The sequence below is a fragment of the Haliotis rufescens genome, unplaced genomic scaffold (assembly GCF_023055435.1).
Source record: "Haliotis rufescens isolate VD_foot unplaced genomic scaffold, xgHalRufe1.0.p SCAF_50, whole genome shotgun sequence".
Classification (NCBI taxonomy): domain Eukaryota; kingdom Metazoa; phylum Mollusca; class Gastropoda; order Lepetellida; family Haliotidae; genus Haliotis; species Haliotis rufescens.
In genome coordinates this window covers 199,022-217,286 of record NW_025964224.1, presented here as the reverse complement: position 1 = coordinate 217,286, position 18,265 = coordinate 199,022, and the positions used below count along the sequence as shown (strand labels likewise).

Here is an 18,265-nt window from a genome sequence, read left to right as displayed (position 1 = left end):
ACTTGTCTATCTGGGATAACTGACATGGATGACACTTGTCTATCTGGGGGATAACTGACATGGACGACACTTGTCTATCTGTCTATCTGGGATAACTGACATGGATGACACTTGCCTATCTGGGATAACTGACATGGATGACACTTGTCTATCTGGGGGATAACTGACATGGACGACACTTGTCTATCTGTCTATCTGGGATAACTGACATGGACGACACTTGTCTATCTGGGATAACTGACATGGATGACACTTGTCTATCTGGGGGATAACTGACATGGACGACACTTGTCTATCTGGGATAACTGACATGGATGACACTTGTCTGTTTGGGATAACTGACATGGATGACACTTGTCTATCTGGGATAACTGACATGGATGACACTTGTCTGTCTGGGATAACTGACATGGATGACACTTGTTTATCTGGGATAACTGACATGGACAACACTTGTCTATCTGGGATAACTGACATGGACGACACTTGTCTATCTGGGATAACTGACATGGACAACACTTGTCTATCTGTCTATCTGGGATAACTGACATGGACGACACTTGTCTATCTGTCTATCTGGGATAACTGACATGGACAACACTTGTCTATCTGTCTATCTGGGGTAACTGACATGGACGACACTTGCCTATCTGGGATAACTGACATGGATGACACTTGTCTATCTGGGATAACTGACATGGACAACACTTGCCTATCTGGGATAACTGACATGGATGACACTTGTCTATCTGGGATAACTGACATGGACGACACTTGTCTATCTGTCTATCTGGGATAACTGACATGGACAACACTTGTCTATCTGTCTATCTGGGGGATAACTGACATGGACAACACTTGTCTATCTGGGATAACTGACATGGACAACACTTGCCTATCTGGGATAACTGACATGGATGACACTTGTCTATCTGGGGGATAACTGACATGGATGACACTTGTCTATCTGGGATAACTGACATGGATGACACTTGTCTGTTTGGGATAACTGACATGGATGACACTTGTCTATCTGGGATAACTGACATGGATGACACTTGTCTGTCTGGGATAACTGACATGGACGACACTTGTCTATCTGGGATAACTGACATGGATGACACTTGTCTATCTGGGGGATAACTGACATGGATGACACTTGTCTATCTGGGGGATAACTGACATGGATGACACTTGTCTATCTGGGATAACTGACATGGACGACACTTGTCTGTCTGGGATAACTGACATGGACGACACTTGTCTATCTGGGGGATAACTGACATGGATGACACTTGTCTATCTGGGATAACTGACATGGACGACACTTGTCTATCTGGGATAACTGACATGGATGACACTTGCCTATCTGGGATAACTGACATGGATGACACTTGTCTATCTGGGGGATAACTGACATGGACGACACTTATCTATCTGTCTATCTGGGATAACTGACATGGACGACACTTGTCTGTCTGGGATAACTGACATGGATGACACTTGTTTATCTGGGATAACTGACATGGACAACACTTGTCTATCTGGGATAACTGACATGGACGACACTTGTCTATCTGGGATAACTGACATGGACAACACTTGTCTATCTGGGATAACTGACATGGACGACACTTGTCTATCTGGGATAACTGACATGGATGACACTTGCCTATCTGGGATAACTGACATGGATGACACTTGTCTATCTGGGGGATAACTGACATGGACGACACTTGTCTATCTGTCTATCTGGGATAACTGACATGGACGACACTTGTCTATCTGGGATAACTGACATGGATGACACTTGTCTGTCTGGGATAACTGACATGGATGACACTTGTCTATCTGGGGGATAACTGACATGGATGACACTTGTCTATCTGGGATAACTGACATGGATGACACTTGTCTGTTTGGGATAACTGACATGGATGACACTTGTCTATCTGGGATAACTGACATGGATGACACTTGTCTGTCTGGGATAACTGACATGGACGACACTTGTCTATCTGGGATAACTGACATGGATGACACTTGTCTATCTGGGGGATAACTGACATGGATGACACTTGTCTATCTGGGATAACTGACATGGATGACACTTGTCTGTCTGGGATAACTGACATGGACGACACTTGTCTATCTGGGATAACTGACATGGATGACACTTGTCTATCTGGGGGATAACTGACATGGATGACACTTGTCTGTTTGGGATAACTGACATGGATGACACTTGTCTATCTGGGATAACTGACATGGACGACACTTGTCTATCTGGGATAACTGACATGGATGACACTTGTCTATCTGGGATAACTGACATGGACGACACTTGTCTATCTGGGATAACTGACATGGATGACACTTGTCTATCTGGGGGATAACTGACATGGATGACACTTGTTTATCTGGGATAACTGACATGGATGACACTTGTCTATCTGGGGGATAACTGACATGGATGACACTTGTCTATCTGGGATAACTGACATGGATGACACTTGTCTATCTGGGATAACTGACATGGATGACACTTGTCTATCTGGGATAACTGACATGGATGACACTTGTCTATCTGGGATAACTGACATGGATGACACTTGTCTATCTGGGGGATAACTGACATGGATGACACTTGTCTATCTGGGATAACTGACATGGATGACACTTGTCTATCTGGGATAACTGACATGGATGACACTTGTCTATCTGGGATAACTGACATGGATGACACTTGTCTATCTGGGGGATAACTGACATGGATGACACTTGTTTATCTGGGATAACTGACATGGATGACACTTGTCTATCTGGGGGATAACTGACATGGATGACACTTGTCTGTCTGGGATAACTGACATGGATGACACTTGTCTGTCTGGGATAACTGACATGGACGACACTTGTCTATCTGGGGGATAACTGACATGGATGACACTTGTCTGTCTGGGATAACTGACATGGATGACACTTGTCTGTCTGGGATAACTGACATGGATGACACTTGTCTGTCTGGGATAACTGACATGGATGACACTTGTCTGTCTGGGATAACTGACATGGATGACACTTGTCTGTTTGGGATAGCTGACATGGACGACACTTGTCTATCTGGGATAACTGACATGGATGACACTTGTCTATCTGGGGGATAACTGACATGGACGACACTTGTCTATCTGGGATAGCTGACATGGATGACACTTGTCTATCTGGGGGATAACTGACATGGATGACACTTGTTTATCTGGGATAACTGACATGGACAACACTTGTCTATCTGGGATAGCTGACATGGACGACACTTGTCTATCTGGGATAGCTGACATGGATGACACTTGTCTATCTGGGGGATAACTGACATGGATGACACTTGTCTATCTGGGATAACTGACATGGATGACACTTGTCTATCTGGGATAACTGACATGGATGACACTTGTCTATCTGGGATAACTGACATGGATGACACTTGTCTATCTGGGGGATAACTGACATGGATGACACTTGTTTATCTGGGATAACTGACATGGATGACACTTGTCTATCTGGGGGATAACTGACATGGATGACACTTGTCTATCTGGGATAACTGACATGGATGACACTTGTCTGTCTGGGATAACTGACATGGATGACACTTGTCTGTCTGGGATAACTGACATGGATGACACTTGTCTGTCTGGGATAACTGACATGGATGACACTTGTCTGTTTGGGATAGCTGACATGGACGACACTTGTCTATCTGGGATAACTGACATGGATGACACTTGTCTATCTGGGGGATAACTGACATGGACGACACTTGTCTATCTGGGATAGCTGACATGGATGACACTTGTCTATCTGGGGGATAACTGACATGGATGACACTTGTTTATCTGGGATAACTGACATGGACAACACTTGTCTATCTGGGATAGCTGACATGGACGACACTTGTCTATCTGGGATAACTGACATGGATGACACTTGTCTATCTGGGATAACTGACATGGATGACACTTGTCTGTCTGGGATAACTGACATGGATGACACTTGTCTATCTGGGGTAACTGACATGGATGACACTTGTTTATCTGGGATAACTGACATGGACAACACTTGTCTATCTGGGATAACTGACATGGACGACACTTGCCTATCTGGGATAACTGACATGGACGACACTTGTCTATCTGGGATAACTGACATGGACGACACTTGCCTATCTGGGATAACTGACATGGACGACACTTGTCTATCTGGGATAACTGACATGGACGACACTGGTCTATCTGGGATAACTGACATGGACGACACTTGTCTATCTGGGATAACTGACATTGGCGGGATAAATCTGAAAGTCCTCCTAACTCATTGGTTATTCTCCAATTTCTAAAGCCTCTCAAGACCCATGCTCCGTTGTTGCCAGTTGATACCTTATGTGTGTTTCATGGAGACGCCTTGCTTCTTGCACAGAAACCGCAGCTGCTTGCATGGTGCATGTACCTATTGTCTGCCACTTTGTCTTCCTGCCAATATTTTATCTGTGTTGTTATGAAACTGCTTTCCAAAACATTTGTGTGCAATTGTTTAATCATTTTTATTTTTTTAACATGTTAAAATTTAGGTTAATAAAATTACGGACAAATTTGTGTGTAACTGCTATTAGCAAGAGCATGTATGGAGAATCTATGACATGTATAATGAGGTTCTTTTGTGTTAATAGTTTAGATTTTCATTGAATTGTTTATGCTTGTTTATTTTGATTTATTAAATAGATATTTTGTTGCTTGATGTCTGTTGCAGACTGTAGAAAGTGGCAATCCCTATGAAATAGAAGAAGTAAGTAGCTTGTGTCCATATGCTGTGGGCACCGTTTATAACATGACAACATCACGTCCTTGCCGGGTGTGTCTGCACTATGTTCCTTCATCAACCATGAATTTAGGCGACCGTGTCTATTTTTGTCAACAAATGAAATGAGCCCATCATTTAAAACTGATGAAATTCAAATACAGTAGAACACGGATATAACGAACTACAAGGGACCAGAGAAATCAGTTTGTTATATCCATTGTTCGTTATGCACGTTTTCGCTCGGAAACGTCCGCCATCTTGGATCAACAGCATTAATAATTCTCAATTTCGTGTCTAAAGTGATAGCTTTCCTCTTACTATTGCCCGCCATGATAGCATATGCAAGTGATCTGTCACTTGGACACAATCTCGTAATTTTTTTATGTTTAATGTTTGTTTTACAGACAAGATTACATGTACAGGTAAGATTAACACAATGCAAATTAAACAAGGTTGATCCGTCACCGCTGATTGTATTGATTCGCCGCCATTGTATTGATTCACCGCTGATTGCGTACAGCCAATTGTCAGTGACACTTGACACTGAGTGAGATTTCTCAGTTCGCTATACACGTCACTAATTAGTGATAGATGGGCTTGTCGGTGATCAAATATCAGTTCGCTGTATCCGTTAGTTCGCTGTAGAGAGTTCATTATATACGTAAATTTTATATGATATTATATAGGAGATAAATCGGGGATTTTTTAACAGTTAGTTGTATCCGTTTGTTCGCTATATCCGTGTTCTACTGTAAGCCCTATTCCATGAACTTTGTGCAAACCCTACCATTGATTACCTTGACACACTATTTTCAGCCAAACAGGAAACAGTGGTCCGGTAATGAGCATGACCTTTGTTCGGTTTATGAAAATAATTGCTTGGTTGGGCAATCAGAAGACATGGAATAATTGTGGTTTGTTTATTGCCAATTGTGCTGATGTCTGATTGATAAGAAATGTGAGCAGTGGTTTCTCACTTGCTTGAACCATGTCTTGATTGGTTAGTTTGATATAGTGACAGTACCGTGGAGCTGTGGTATGTATCTCCTGGTGATGGAGGAACTACAGGATCTCGGTATTGGTCAGTAAATAAACACATATATACCTGCTATAGAGAAGTAGAGAAAAGGAGCGTCACTCGCCATCTTGCCAGTTTTGTTATCGGTTTTGTGACCTGGAAAAAAGCGGAAGTAGATTTCTGTCCTTGGCAGAATCGAACTAGTCAACTGATTGGCTGAAAATGTGCAGTGCTCTATTTAAAACATATTAGTGTGAAGATTGCTGATGGTTATTTGAGGTTCTTCAGAGACGATATTTTTGGGTTCTTCGGGGAAGATACTTTTGGGTACTTCAGAGAAGATATTTTGGGGTTCTTCAGAGAAGATATTTTGGAGTTCTTCAGAGAAGATTTTTGGGGGGCACCCCAGAGAAGATATTTTGGTGTTCTCCATCTACCTCTATGTAAATATAATAGGCCCCTATGTTAATATAATAGGCCCATGTTCATATTCATATACATTGTCTTTGCTTGACCACATTTGGAACTCTGATCTAAAAGGAATAGGATGGATGGTTTGTTGTTTAACATCGCCCTCAGCAATATTCCAGCTATATGACAGCGGTCTGTAGATAATCAAATCTGGACCAGACAATCCAGTGATTATCATCATCCAGGCAATTGGGGTACGGTGACATACATCAACCAAGTCAGTGAGCCTGACCACCCGATCCCGTTAGTCGCCTCTTACGACAAGCATAGTCGCCTTTTACGGCAAGCATGGGTTGCTGAAGACCTATTCTACCCCGGATCTTCACGGGTCTAAAAGGAATAGAGTGAAGTTTAATGTTATGTATTATGTTTATAATTGATACAAAATTATTCTATTCTATTCTATTTGAAAATAATAAGGATACCTGAAAATAAATGAAAAAAGTTACTACAGTAAGTCATTTAAAGCAATGTATTCAACTTAAATATGTGGGCAATTCAAGTATTTTTGGTGGAAAAAGTCTGGTTTTAAATGTAACGTGAAAATATGCCTCACATTTACATAATGTTACACAGTGTTTTTCAAACTGACTTTATTTTTACAAAAGCTTTCAGAATACATAGTCAATTTCACAAGCCCCACAATTCCCACCAGCTACAACATCCACGAAGCAAACAGCGCTCGTACAAATGCTCCAAGTTTTCACAAACTCCAACAAGTGAGAACATTCCGAGTTCCTGACCACAGTTCTCCAGAACTGTGATGTTCTTCATGAACATCCTAAACCCACCCCAGGCCCAGGATAGCAATATGAACTTTTCTCTATTTTTACCAATGGGCAGGATTGTGACTTTACAATAAATCAATATTCAGTCATTTTAATTTCATAAAACATTCTTACAGGTAAACATGGCAAGTTTACTGAAGATAGAGAAAGCACAGTCCGAGTACAAGGAATTACACATAATGTTTTTGACAACTTTGGTTATAGATCTAAAGTGTCTGTTGGAAGATGTGTAAAAATAACATGACAACCAGGCACAGAAAACCTTGTGATTGGACAAAAATATAACAGTTTGCTGTGGCATCAAAGTGAGATGTGAAAGAACACAAAATATTAAAGTTGCAGCAATACCTCCAAAGTGACTAAAAGACTATTTTGTATTTCAGCAAAATAAAGTCCAAAATTGTTGTCATGATGTCACACTTTGAAAAATCATTGAGATAATTACTTTAAAATGTAAACGTATATTAATCTTGTTACTGTTGTTAACATGTTACTTTGTTATCGTATATTGATCCTTAGATGTCAAGTTTTAAGCTATTTGTCTTTTTTGTTTTTTGTGATGGAAAGATGATGATTTAGATTAGATTATATACGGTACATATACTAATCATGCTTGTATCAGTGTCCTTAATCCCCTTGAAGATATTCTGCTTTTCATCACTAAGAAGTATCCCATATAAGTCAGGATTTTTTTATTTTCCATCATTCAACCCTGCCTGAAGTGTTCTTCCTGCTTCAAGCTGACACACCATGATATAACATGAACACTCACTCACTCACTCACTCACAATTCAACCTGCATATCGATGTAAACAATACCGACAAGATCGCTCTATGTATATATAGGGGTATATGTTTTTATTTACTGACTGGCAAGATGGTGAGTGACACTCCTTTTCTGTATGTATATATAGGAGGTATATGTTTTTATTTACTGACCGTCAAGATGGTGAATGGCGCTCATTTTGTCTATGTATATATAGGAGGTATATGTTTTTATTTACTGACCAGCAAGATGGTGAGTGACGCTCCTTTTCTGTATGTATATATAGGAGGTATATGTTTTTATTTACTGACCGTCAAGATGGTGAATGGCGCTCATTTTGTCTATGTATATATAGGGGGTATATGTTTTTATTTACTGACAAGCAAGATGGTGAGTGACGCTCCTTTTCTGTATGTATATATAGGAGGTATATGTTTTTATTTACTGACCGTCAAGATGGTGAATGGCGCTCATTTTGTCTATGTATATATAGGGGGTATATGTTTTTATTTACTGACAAGCAAGATGGTGAGTGACGCTCCTTTTCTGTATGTATATATAGGAGGTATATGTTTTTATTTACTGACCGTCAAGATGGTGAATGGCGCTCATTTTGTCTATGTATATATAGGGGGTATATGTTTTTATTTACTGACCGGCAAAATGGTGAGTGACACTCCTTTTCTGTATGTATATATAGGGGGTATATGTTTTTATTTACTGACCAAAAACAAGTTCCCGTGGGAGGATCGTAGTGTTCTGTAAAGCTGTGAAGAATTACAATGGTTGGGACGTAGAGTGAAGTAAATTGTTACTTGTTAACCACAGTAGGTTGCCTAGCAACTGTTATATTATGTGGTCTGGATGCTCCCAGCTACAGTATTTGAATCATATTCCCTGTTTTCTTCTGGAAAACAAAATGAGATTTATTTGCAGATATTAATGTCCAAAACTTTGACATTTACTATATAAGCATATTCTGGATGACATGATGGAGCAGACAGTACTACACTCACTCACTCATGCTGTCTACTTCTCTAATTCCAGAGACCAACTTACAACAGCGATGTTCACGGAGTTATCCCCCCTAGCCCGGATGCCCTGCAATATCAGGTAGTGTATCCTCAGAGCTATAGATAAGCTTTTGGTTATTTGGGATTAATTTTGACTGGGTATCCACAATTTTTAGAGGGTACTCAACTTTTTTTACCCACCTGTTTCTTGACATTTGAGTATTTAACTTAAAACCTGTTTCGTAACAATCTCTGTAAATCATTTAAAACTATGTGAATAGTAGTATACCCGTCTGCGTCTGCTTGCAGCCATTTTTTGCTTACTAAACCTAGTGTAACGTTGCGCGAGTCCTGAACGACCTCAACGCTCGTACATAAATAGAAATAGGTTCTTGAATTAAACCCTAATTACGGGCTGTCCGAATCCATTGCTCAAAGCAGCTTGACTCAGGGAACTAAAGTACAACATCGTAGCAGATTTACATATAGTTTTTTGAAATAACATTTCATACCAAAACAAGCTATGATATAACAAACACTGCTCTGACTCAATAATATAGGAATGGCGGGTTGAAAACGGTCTATCTAACCTCGCGCTTGTTCAATAGAATGATAAATCCCCGACAGCTACTCGAGATGACAGCGAGTGTTACAAAAAAAAATAATGCGACAATTTACATCCTACAACATTTCAATAACATGTCTACAAGTGAGCAATGACTAAATACATTACCTTAAGCCACCAACAAACTTTTCAATAGCATCTATCAGTATGTTTGTTGCAGAAGTGTTTCCGAATGTAACTGTCGGCAAGTGAATTTGGCAATCGGCTGATACCCAATCATTTTATCTAACAGTTGTATACTAGTATCAGTTACTGTATCCTACAGCTGTAGTCAGTATCAGGTGGTGTATCCCACAGCTGTAGTCAGTATCAGCAGGTATATCCCACAGCTGTAGTCAGTATCAGGTGGTGTATCCCACAGCTGTAGTCAGTATCAGCAGGTGTATCCTAGAGCTGTAGTCAGTATCAGGTGGTGTATCCTCCAGCTGTAGTCAGTATCAGGTGGTGTATCCTCAACCTGTAGTCAGTATCAGGTGGTGTATCCCACAGCTGTAGTCAGTATCAGGTGGTGTATCCTACAGCTGTAGTCAGTATCAGTGACATATCCCACAGCTATAGTCAGTATCAGTATCAGGTGGTGTATCCCACAGCTATAGTCAGTATCAGTATCAGGCGGTGTATCCTACAGCTGTAGTCAGTATCAGTGACATATCCCACAGCTATAGTCAGTATCAGTATCAGGTGGTGTATCCCACAGCTATAGTCAGTATCAGAATCAGACAGTGTATCCTACAGCTGTAGTCGGTATCAGTGACATATCCCACAGCTATAGTCAGTATCAAGATCAGGGGGTTTATCCTACAGCTGTAGTCAGTATCAGTGACATATCCCACAGCTATAGTCAGTATCAGGTGGTGTATCCTACAGCTGTAGTCAGTATCAGTGACATATCCCACAGCTATAGTCAGTATCAATATCAGGGGGTTTATCCTACAGCTGAAGTAAGTATCAGTGACATATCCCACAGCTATAGCCAGTATCAGCAGGTGTATCTTAGAGCTGTAGTTGGTATCAGTGACATATCCCACAGCTATAGTCAGTATCAGTATCAGGTGGTGTATCCTACAGCTGAAGTCAGTATCAGTGACATATCCCACAGCTATAGTCAGTATCAGAATCAGGCGGTGTATCCTACAGCTGTAGTTGGTATCAGTGACATATCCCACAGCTATAGTCAGTATCAATATCAGGGGGTTTATCCTACAGCTGAAGTAAGTATCAGTGACATATCCCACAGCTATAGCCAGTATCAGCAGGTGTATCTTAGAGCTGTAGTCAGTATCAGTGACATATCCCACAGCTATAGTCAGTATCAGTATCAGGTGGTGTATCCTACAGCTGAAGTCAGTATCAGTGACATATCCCACAGCTATAGTCAGTATCAGAATCAGGCGGTGTATCCTACAGCTGTAGTTGGTATCAGTGACATATCCCACAGCTATAGTCAGTATCAGGCGGTGTATCCTACAGCTGTAGTCAGTATCAGGTGGTGTATCCCACAGCTATAGTCAGTATCAGAATCAGGCGGTGTATCCTACAGCTGTAGTCAGTATCAGTGACATATCCCACAGCTATAGTCAGTATCAGGCAGTGTATCCTACATCTGTAGTCAGTATCAGGTGGTGTATCCTACAGCTGTAGTCAGTATCAGTGACATATCCAACAGCTATAGTCAGTATCAGTATCAGGTGGTGTATTCTGTAAATGTGTGTTGTATTCTAGGAGTGTGTGTGTTGCATTCTGGGAGTTTTAGTTGTATTCTGACAATGTGTGTGTTGCATTCTGGGAGTGTGTTGCATTCTGGGAGTGTGTTGCATTCTGGGAGTGTGTTGCAGGATGTGATGCGCCGGCTGGTGAGTCGCTACATCCACCAGACCAAGAAGCAGTTGCGACAAGATGGAGTGAATGAGGACGACCTGCTGGAGATCAAACAGGACATCTCAAGTCTCAGGTGAGGGAATAGCTACACCGGCCACATGGGCAGTGGAGAGTACATGCTTCATGGAGAGTGCTTCATGGGGAGTGGATGGTGATTGTCAGGTGGGGATATGACTTTAAATTTGTTGGAAGAGACTTTTAGGGGTCTCTGAACTGTTTTTTTGAAAATCACAGGGCTCTGCAGTCTTCATGGTGATCCAAATACAATGGGAAGTCGTCCCCCAAATCATGTGTTCTGAACGACCTTAAGACGTGAGTGTGTTGATGAAGATGACAGGTGTGATTCTATTGATATCTCTCCACAGGTTCGAACTCCGAGAAGACAGAAAGCGTGAGTGTGCACGGACCTCATCACACATGGATTGCCTCCGCCAAGATATAGTCCACACACTGCGAGGTGTTTCACCTACGTCAAGCCCAAGGTTACACAACCTCCAGAAGGTCAACTCTAGTACCAGCATTAGTAACTTCGGCAACAGCTACCAGAACCTCAACAACAACAACAGCTTTGGCAACAACAGCTATCCCAGCATGCTCTCCCAGCAGGATCTCGATTACTTGAAATGGGAGTTGATGTCTGGACTGAGATCTGAGGTCAAGGATGCGATACAGTCCTGTCTCCAGACGCAGGCACCCCCTCCGCCACCCTCCATGATGTCTAGCATGGGTTCAGACCTCTACCACACCCACCTGTATACACAGCTGTGAGGTGTCTGTATACACAGCTGTGAGATGTCTGTATACACAGCTGTGAGATGTCTGTATACACAGCTGTGAGATGTCTGTATACACAGCTGTGAGATGTCTGTATACACAGCTGTGAGATGTCTGTATACACAGCTGTGAGGTGTCTGTATACACAGCTGTGAGATGTCTGTATACACAGCTGTGAGGTGTCTGTATACACAGCTGTGAGATGTCTGTATACACAGCTGTGAGGTGTCTGTATACACAGCTGTGAGGTGTCTGTATACACAGCTGTGAGGTGTCTGTATACACAGCTGTGAGATGTCTGTATACACAGCTGTGAGGTGTCTGTATACACAGCTGTGAGATGTCTGTATACACAGCTGTGAGGTGTCTGTATACACAGCTGTGAGGTGTCTGTATACACAGCTGTGAGGTGTCTGTATACACAGCTGTGAGGTGTCTGTATACACAGCTGTGAGGTGTCTGTATACACAGCTGTGAGATGTCTGTATACACAGCTGTGAGGTGTCTGTATACACAGCTGTGAGATGTCTGTATACACAGCTGTGAGATGTCTGTATACACAGCTGTGAGGTGTCTGTATACACAGCTGTGAGATGTCTGTATACACAGCTGTGAGATGTCTGTATACACAGCTGTGAGATGTCTGTATACACAGCTGTGAGATGTCTGTATACACAGCTGTGAGGTGTCTGTATACACAGCTGTGAGGTGTCTGTATACACAGCTGTGAGGTGTCTGTATACACAGCTGTGAGATGTCTGTATACACAGCTGTGAGATGTCTGTATACACAGCTGTGAGGTGTCTGTATACACAGCTGTGAGATGTCTGTATACACAGCTGTGAGATGTCTGTATACACAGCTGTGAGATGTCTGTATACACAGCTGTGAGATGTCTGTATACACAGCTGTGAGGTGTCTGTATACACAGCTGTGAGGTGTCTGTATACACAGCTGTGAGATGTCTGTATACACAGCTGTGAGATGTCTGTATACACAGCTGTGAGGTGTCTATACACAGCTGTGAGGTGTCTGTATACACAGCTGTGAGGTGTCTGTATACACAGCTGTGAGGTGTCTGTATACACAGCTGTGAGGTGTCTCTATACACTACTGCGAGATATCTTGTCTGCTTGTACTAGTCTGGACTAATGCCTATTTTAAAGTGCTATCCGAGAAACCATGCCACAGTTTAACATGAATACCCCACCAGTCCTTGTTTTAGCCCCTAAATGCAGGCCCCTATATTCCGAGGGCCAGACAGGGTTCTAACAAATATCATCTTTGAACTTCTTTTGGTATGACACAGGCAGGGATCGAACACTGGACCTTCCACTCTCTGGGCAGAGAACGAGACCACGGAGGCAGTTTCATATTTAAGTAACAAACATGTAAACAAACATTAATTTGATGTGTCTTGACCTGAGGATTTGTTTGTTTTGCATACTCTAAGTATCTTTGTTGCAGTGGCGCCCACACAATTCACTGTCAAGCTATGATGTAACAGAACTAGTGTTCAAAGCGGTGTAAAACCCAATCCCCTCACTCACTCACTTCAATGTTGCAAGATACCTGCTCGTCTGTATGTATAAGGGGCGGTCAGGTAGCCTAGTGGTTAAAGCGTTCGCTCATCACGCCGAAGACCCGGGTTCGATTCCCGACATGGGTACAATGTGTGAAGCCCATTTCTGGTGTCCCTTGCCGTGATATTGCTGGAATATTGCTAAAAGCAGTGTAAACCCATACTCACTCACTGTATGTATATAGTATGCAAGATGGCCCTATCTGTAGATACAACTTTGTGGGGAGGTCCTCTTGTCTTGAGATTCAGGTTTTGTAAGATAACGTTGGGCCTTTATATAGAGATAAGCAAGAAAAACTGTCCTTTAGTATACAGTTTTAGTGTCAAAGATCTGACTAGTGTTTACAGCCATCACTGCATGCCAAATGTACTTATAGTGCAAGCGATGGTGGCACCGGTGGGGCAGGATACGCTCACCCTGAGGCTACAACACCAGACATTACCACTATCTGATACAGGGATGAGAACGATATTTTCCTTTTCAGCTGAAATGTCTTTTCAATGGAGCGTGGTCCATAATTTGGGGGTGTTTATAGGGGGTTCATCAAATTTTACAAAGTTGTGCTCACGAAAATTTGTGTAAATTAGCAGAAGATTCTGATCCCTGCTAACAACACATGCTTAGGATGGACAATAGTGCTCGGAATACAATGGATCCTGCTTTTAGCAGAGATTTTTATGAATACAGAAAAGGTTTTGTGACGTTTATTATTTAAGAAAGCTGATGTGATATGCAATGTTTGTGACCTTTACACCTGACCATTACCAGGTTTGATGGAGAGTATATTCACACATATTGATAAGTATACAAGGCCAGTCAAGGGAAACTGTATCTTTAGTTTTGCATTGAGTTCAATAATAAAACCAATTAGCCTGTCTGTTTTCTTTAAACTCATGTCCAAATAACAGTACATCTGCAATATATGAATTGACCTTGTGTCTGTTTTCTTAAAACTCATGTCCCAATAACAGTACGTCTGCAATATATGAATTGACCTTGTGTCTGTTTTCTTAAAACTCATGTCCCAATAACAGTACGTCTGCAATATATGAATTGACCTTGTGTCTGTTTTCTTTAAACTCATGTACCAATAACAGTACATCTGCAATATATGAATTGACCTTGTGTCTGTTTTCTTTAAACTCATGTACCAATAACAGTACATCTGCAATATATGAATTGACCTTATGTTTTATGTTGTGACACTTTCATATTGATTATTTGTTGTTTTAACCAACAAGAATAATATTTGTTGTTTTAACCAACAAGAATAATATTTGTTGTTTTAACCAACAAGAATAATATTTGTTGTTTTAACCAACAGGTTGCTAATTGTTGTTAGACTTGTATTGTAGTCAGAGAGTTTACAGCTCTGGAGCCGGCCTCGGGCTGTTGGGAACATCTCACATGCCATTTTGTGATATTTGTCGATACCTGTAAATATCTTCATTTCCATTTGACTATTTAATATCATGCGTAATAGAACAGTAAAGTCGTTTTATCTAATTAGATTTTGGGTTTTAAATGATGGCCGTCTAAGATGCTCGTCTAAGATGTGTGCTCAACATAAGAACCTGTCAGCGATTCAAACCCACAACAACTGCAAACAACAGATCAACAAGAGAACAGTTATGGGGTTTAAACTCATGACAAGCTAAGGGACGCAACTCTGCACTGCAAGTGATTGCTCCTTGGCCCATTGAACTATCCGTGCTCCGTTTGATGATGTTTGACTAGGACGCCTGACCAGGGTGACGAACACCTGGTGTCATCATTGCCAATACACAGTGAGTCCAGTGTAGGTCAGTTTGTCACTTCCATTTAGTTTTGTTATGTGATGGGTAGGAACACCCCTATGCCGTTTTCATTTCATTTTTGATTGTGTGTCATCATGCCCAGATGGTGGGTGATCTGGCTGAATGTGTGTCATGACCTGATGGTGTGTGACCTGGCTGAATGTGTGTCATGCCCTGACGGTGTGTGACCTGGCTGAATGTGTTATGCCCTGATGGTGTGTGACCTGGCTTAATGTGTCATGCCCTGATGGTGTGTGACCTGACTGAATGTGTTATGCCCTGATGGTGTGTGACCTGGCTGAATGTGTTATGCCCTGATGGCCAATTTTCATGCTTCGATGTAATTTCACCATTTTTAAAGCCATAACATTCGTTTTCTCAAGGCTTACTCCTTAACCCCACTAAATACAAAAAGGACTGCAATACATTAAGCTGTTTCTGCAAGCCTACCACACAGAAGGACACCAGAGCAACATCATCCGCGAACAGCAATAACAGAATATCTATAAATATCTTGCGTCACAAACAAACCATGATGACATTCTTTGTAAATTTCAGAAACAAGTTCGTTTATAACAAAATGAGGAATAACACTGGGCTTAAGTAGCACCCTTGATGAACACCACTGGAAATAGTAAAACAAGGAGTTGAACCCGTGTCAGTTTTAATACATGCTCTGAGTGAGGAATACATATTCTCAAGAACTATTGACAGTTTTCAAAGACATCCTTTAGTGATCAATAGGAGTAGTATAGTCTCAGTCCGCAGGAACCCCCTTTTGGTTGATCCGGTTGATCCAGGCGGATGCGAAGTTGATTGGCTGATCCAAGTCACGTGATCGGATAGGATGACTCATGCATCAACAGCGCGTCGGGAAAGGGCGGGGAATGAAAGGTGTGTGTGTTTATAAGGCAGAAAAGAATTCGTAAGTAAACAAAAGTAAAGGGTATTCAATAGAGCTATGTGTATGGCGTGCTGCCCTGAATAGACAGACCGTACCCGTCAGCCCAGTTTGAATTGAACGCGCTTGACAACTCACGTGACCACGTCGTTTCAAATTGTTTATTGGTCATAATGGTTTCGTTTATTTCAGGCGATAGTAGAAATTACAATTAGTGTACAACTCACGTAGTCGTTTCAAATTGACCGCGCTCGCTAGAGCGTGCGACCTGGTTTGATGAATGCAGGGTGTGTGTTGAAAGTACGACCCTTCTGCAATAGAGACGGTTTGTGTCAACATGATATACGCCGGGTAATGTAAGGTGGAAAAAAATGTACGTCTAGCTGGATCAAATTCATCTTATACGGTCTACACGTTGTACACCATGAACGTTAGACAACCTGTATAGAAAAAAATTAGAAAAAATAGATAAGACTACGCAATCAGCAAGCTAGCGGTGTAGTTTACGTTTAGCGCGCAAGAACGAGCTAATGTATAGCAGAGAGACTAAGCGACCGACCGCCCATAACAATGTCAACATACCCCGGCCTTACAATTAATGTTAACATAACAGCCTCGCCTGAAGCTTCCCATTCATAAATTGTGTGACCAGTGTTCCGTATTTATGATATGTTAGGGAACATGTGTTGTACATTTGTTATTTTAAAAGGGAGTTATTTCAGAGAGTATATATATGGGTATTCCCCTCATTAAACCTTTCTTTCGTTGGTGTCTATTAAACGTATCCGGTATTTAATACATTTGAATGATGTAGGAAAGTATGTGCGTGTAGATGTTGTACCTATATCCGAACACGAATGTATGACACCTTTCAATAGATCAATTACGGTTCTAACCACGACACGCAACATGACTATGAGCGTGGTTAGCAGTTCATATTTATAAACACATCGTAAATGACAGATTTCTGATGAATGAACTCGCCCGCACACATGTCTATAGGGTTATGTTCGCCCGAACTGTAAACAGTGACACATTGATAACAGGAAGGGTGTGTGGAATGCACTCGTCCTTGTAAGGGTAAAATACGCGTTTAAACTCACCATTTAAATGATGACATTACTTTTTAGATGTATTGGTATCAGTGAGTGAGTGAATTTAGTTTTACGCCACACTCGGCATTATTCCAGCTCTAGGGTGGTGGTCTGTCAATAAACGAGCTTGGACCAGACAATCCAGTGATCAACAGCATGAGCAGCGATCTGTGCAACTAGGAACCGATGGCACGTGTCATCCGAGTCGGCGAGACTGACCAATGGATCCCCGTCAGTCGCCGATAAGCATGGGTTACTGAAGGTCGATTCTATAACCCGGGACCTTCACGGGTGTAGTATGACGAAGACTATATACTAATATGCAAAACAAACTTAGAAAAAACAATGTTTTTCAAAACATGGACTCGCTGTTTAAACAATAGGGCCTTCGAGCAGCAGCAGCATGTGTATATGAGTGACTAAATAATGTTCCAGAGTGAATACTATTGTCCATTCGTATATCACGGCTTTTTTTTGGAACCGATTGACTCGAATCAATAAATCGCTAAGTTCTTCCCTGCATCCTTATTCTTGTCATATCTGTTATAAAACCTTTCATTTAGATATCTCTCCCTGCATTTTAACACGACCTCTTGCACTCTTGGTGGTCGGTCTGTCAATAGATTAAACAGCCTGTCTGATATGACAGTCACCTCTGCTCCACTGTCAACCACAGCTTCTCTCGAGAAACCCTGTACCTC

At 41.6% G+C, this 18,265-nt stretch overlaps 1 protein-coding gene across 5 annotated transcripts in view; it reads left to right on the top strand.

Annotated features, from left to right (window-relative positions):
* The window catches only part of LOC124151391 (transient-receptor-potential-like protein), a 108,112-nt gene extending 92,833 nt beyond the window's left edge, over positions 1-15,279 (top strand). For 4 of the 5 annotated variants that reach the window (XM_046523815.2, XM_046523813.2, XM_046523814.2 and 1 more), the window contains 4 exons: positions 4,807-4,842; positions 8,948-9,013; positions 11,374-11,489; positions 11,782-15,279. In XM_046523815.2, the coding sequence (XP_046379771.1) occupies positions 4,807-4,842; positions 8,948-9,013; positions 11,374-11,489; positions 11,782-12,184 (621 nt within the window). In that variant the 3' untranslated portion in view covers positions 12,185-15,279. The remainder of the gene's footprint in view (positions 1-4,806; positions 4,843-8,947; positions 9,014-11,373; positions 11,490-11,781) is intronic. The other variant, XM_048384696.1, reaches the window with a different exon arrangement.
* Positions 15,280-18,265: the final 2,986 nt, after the last annotated feature.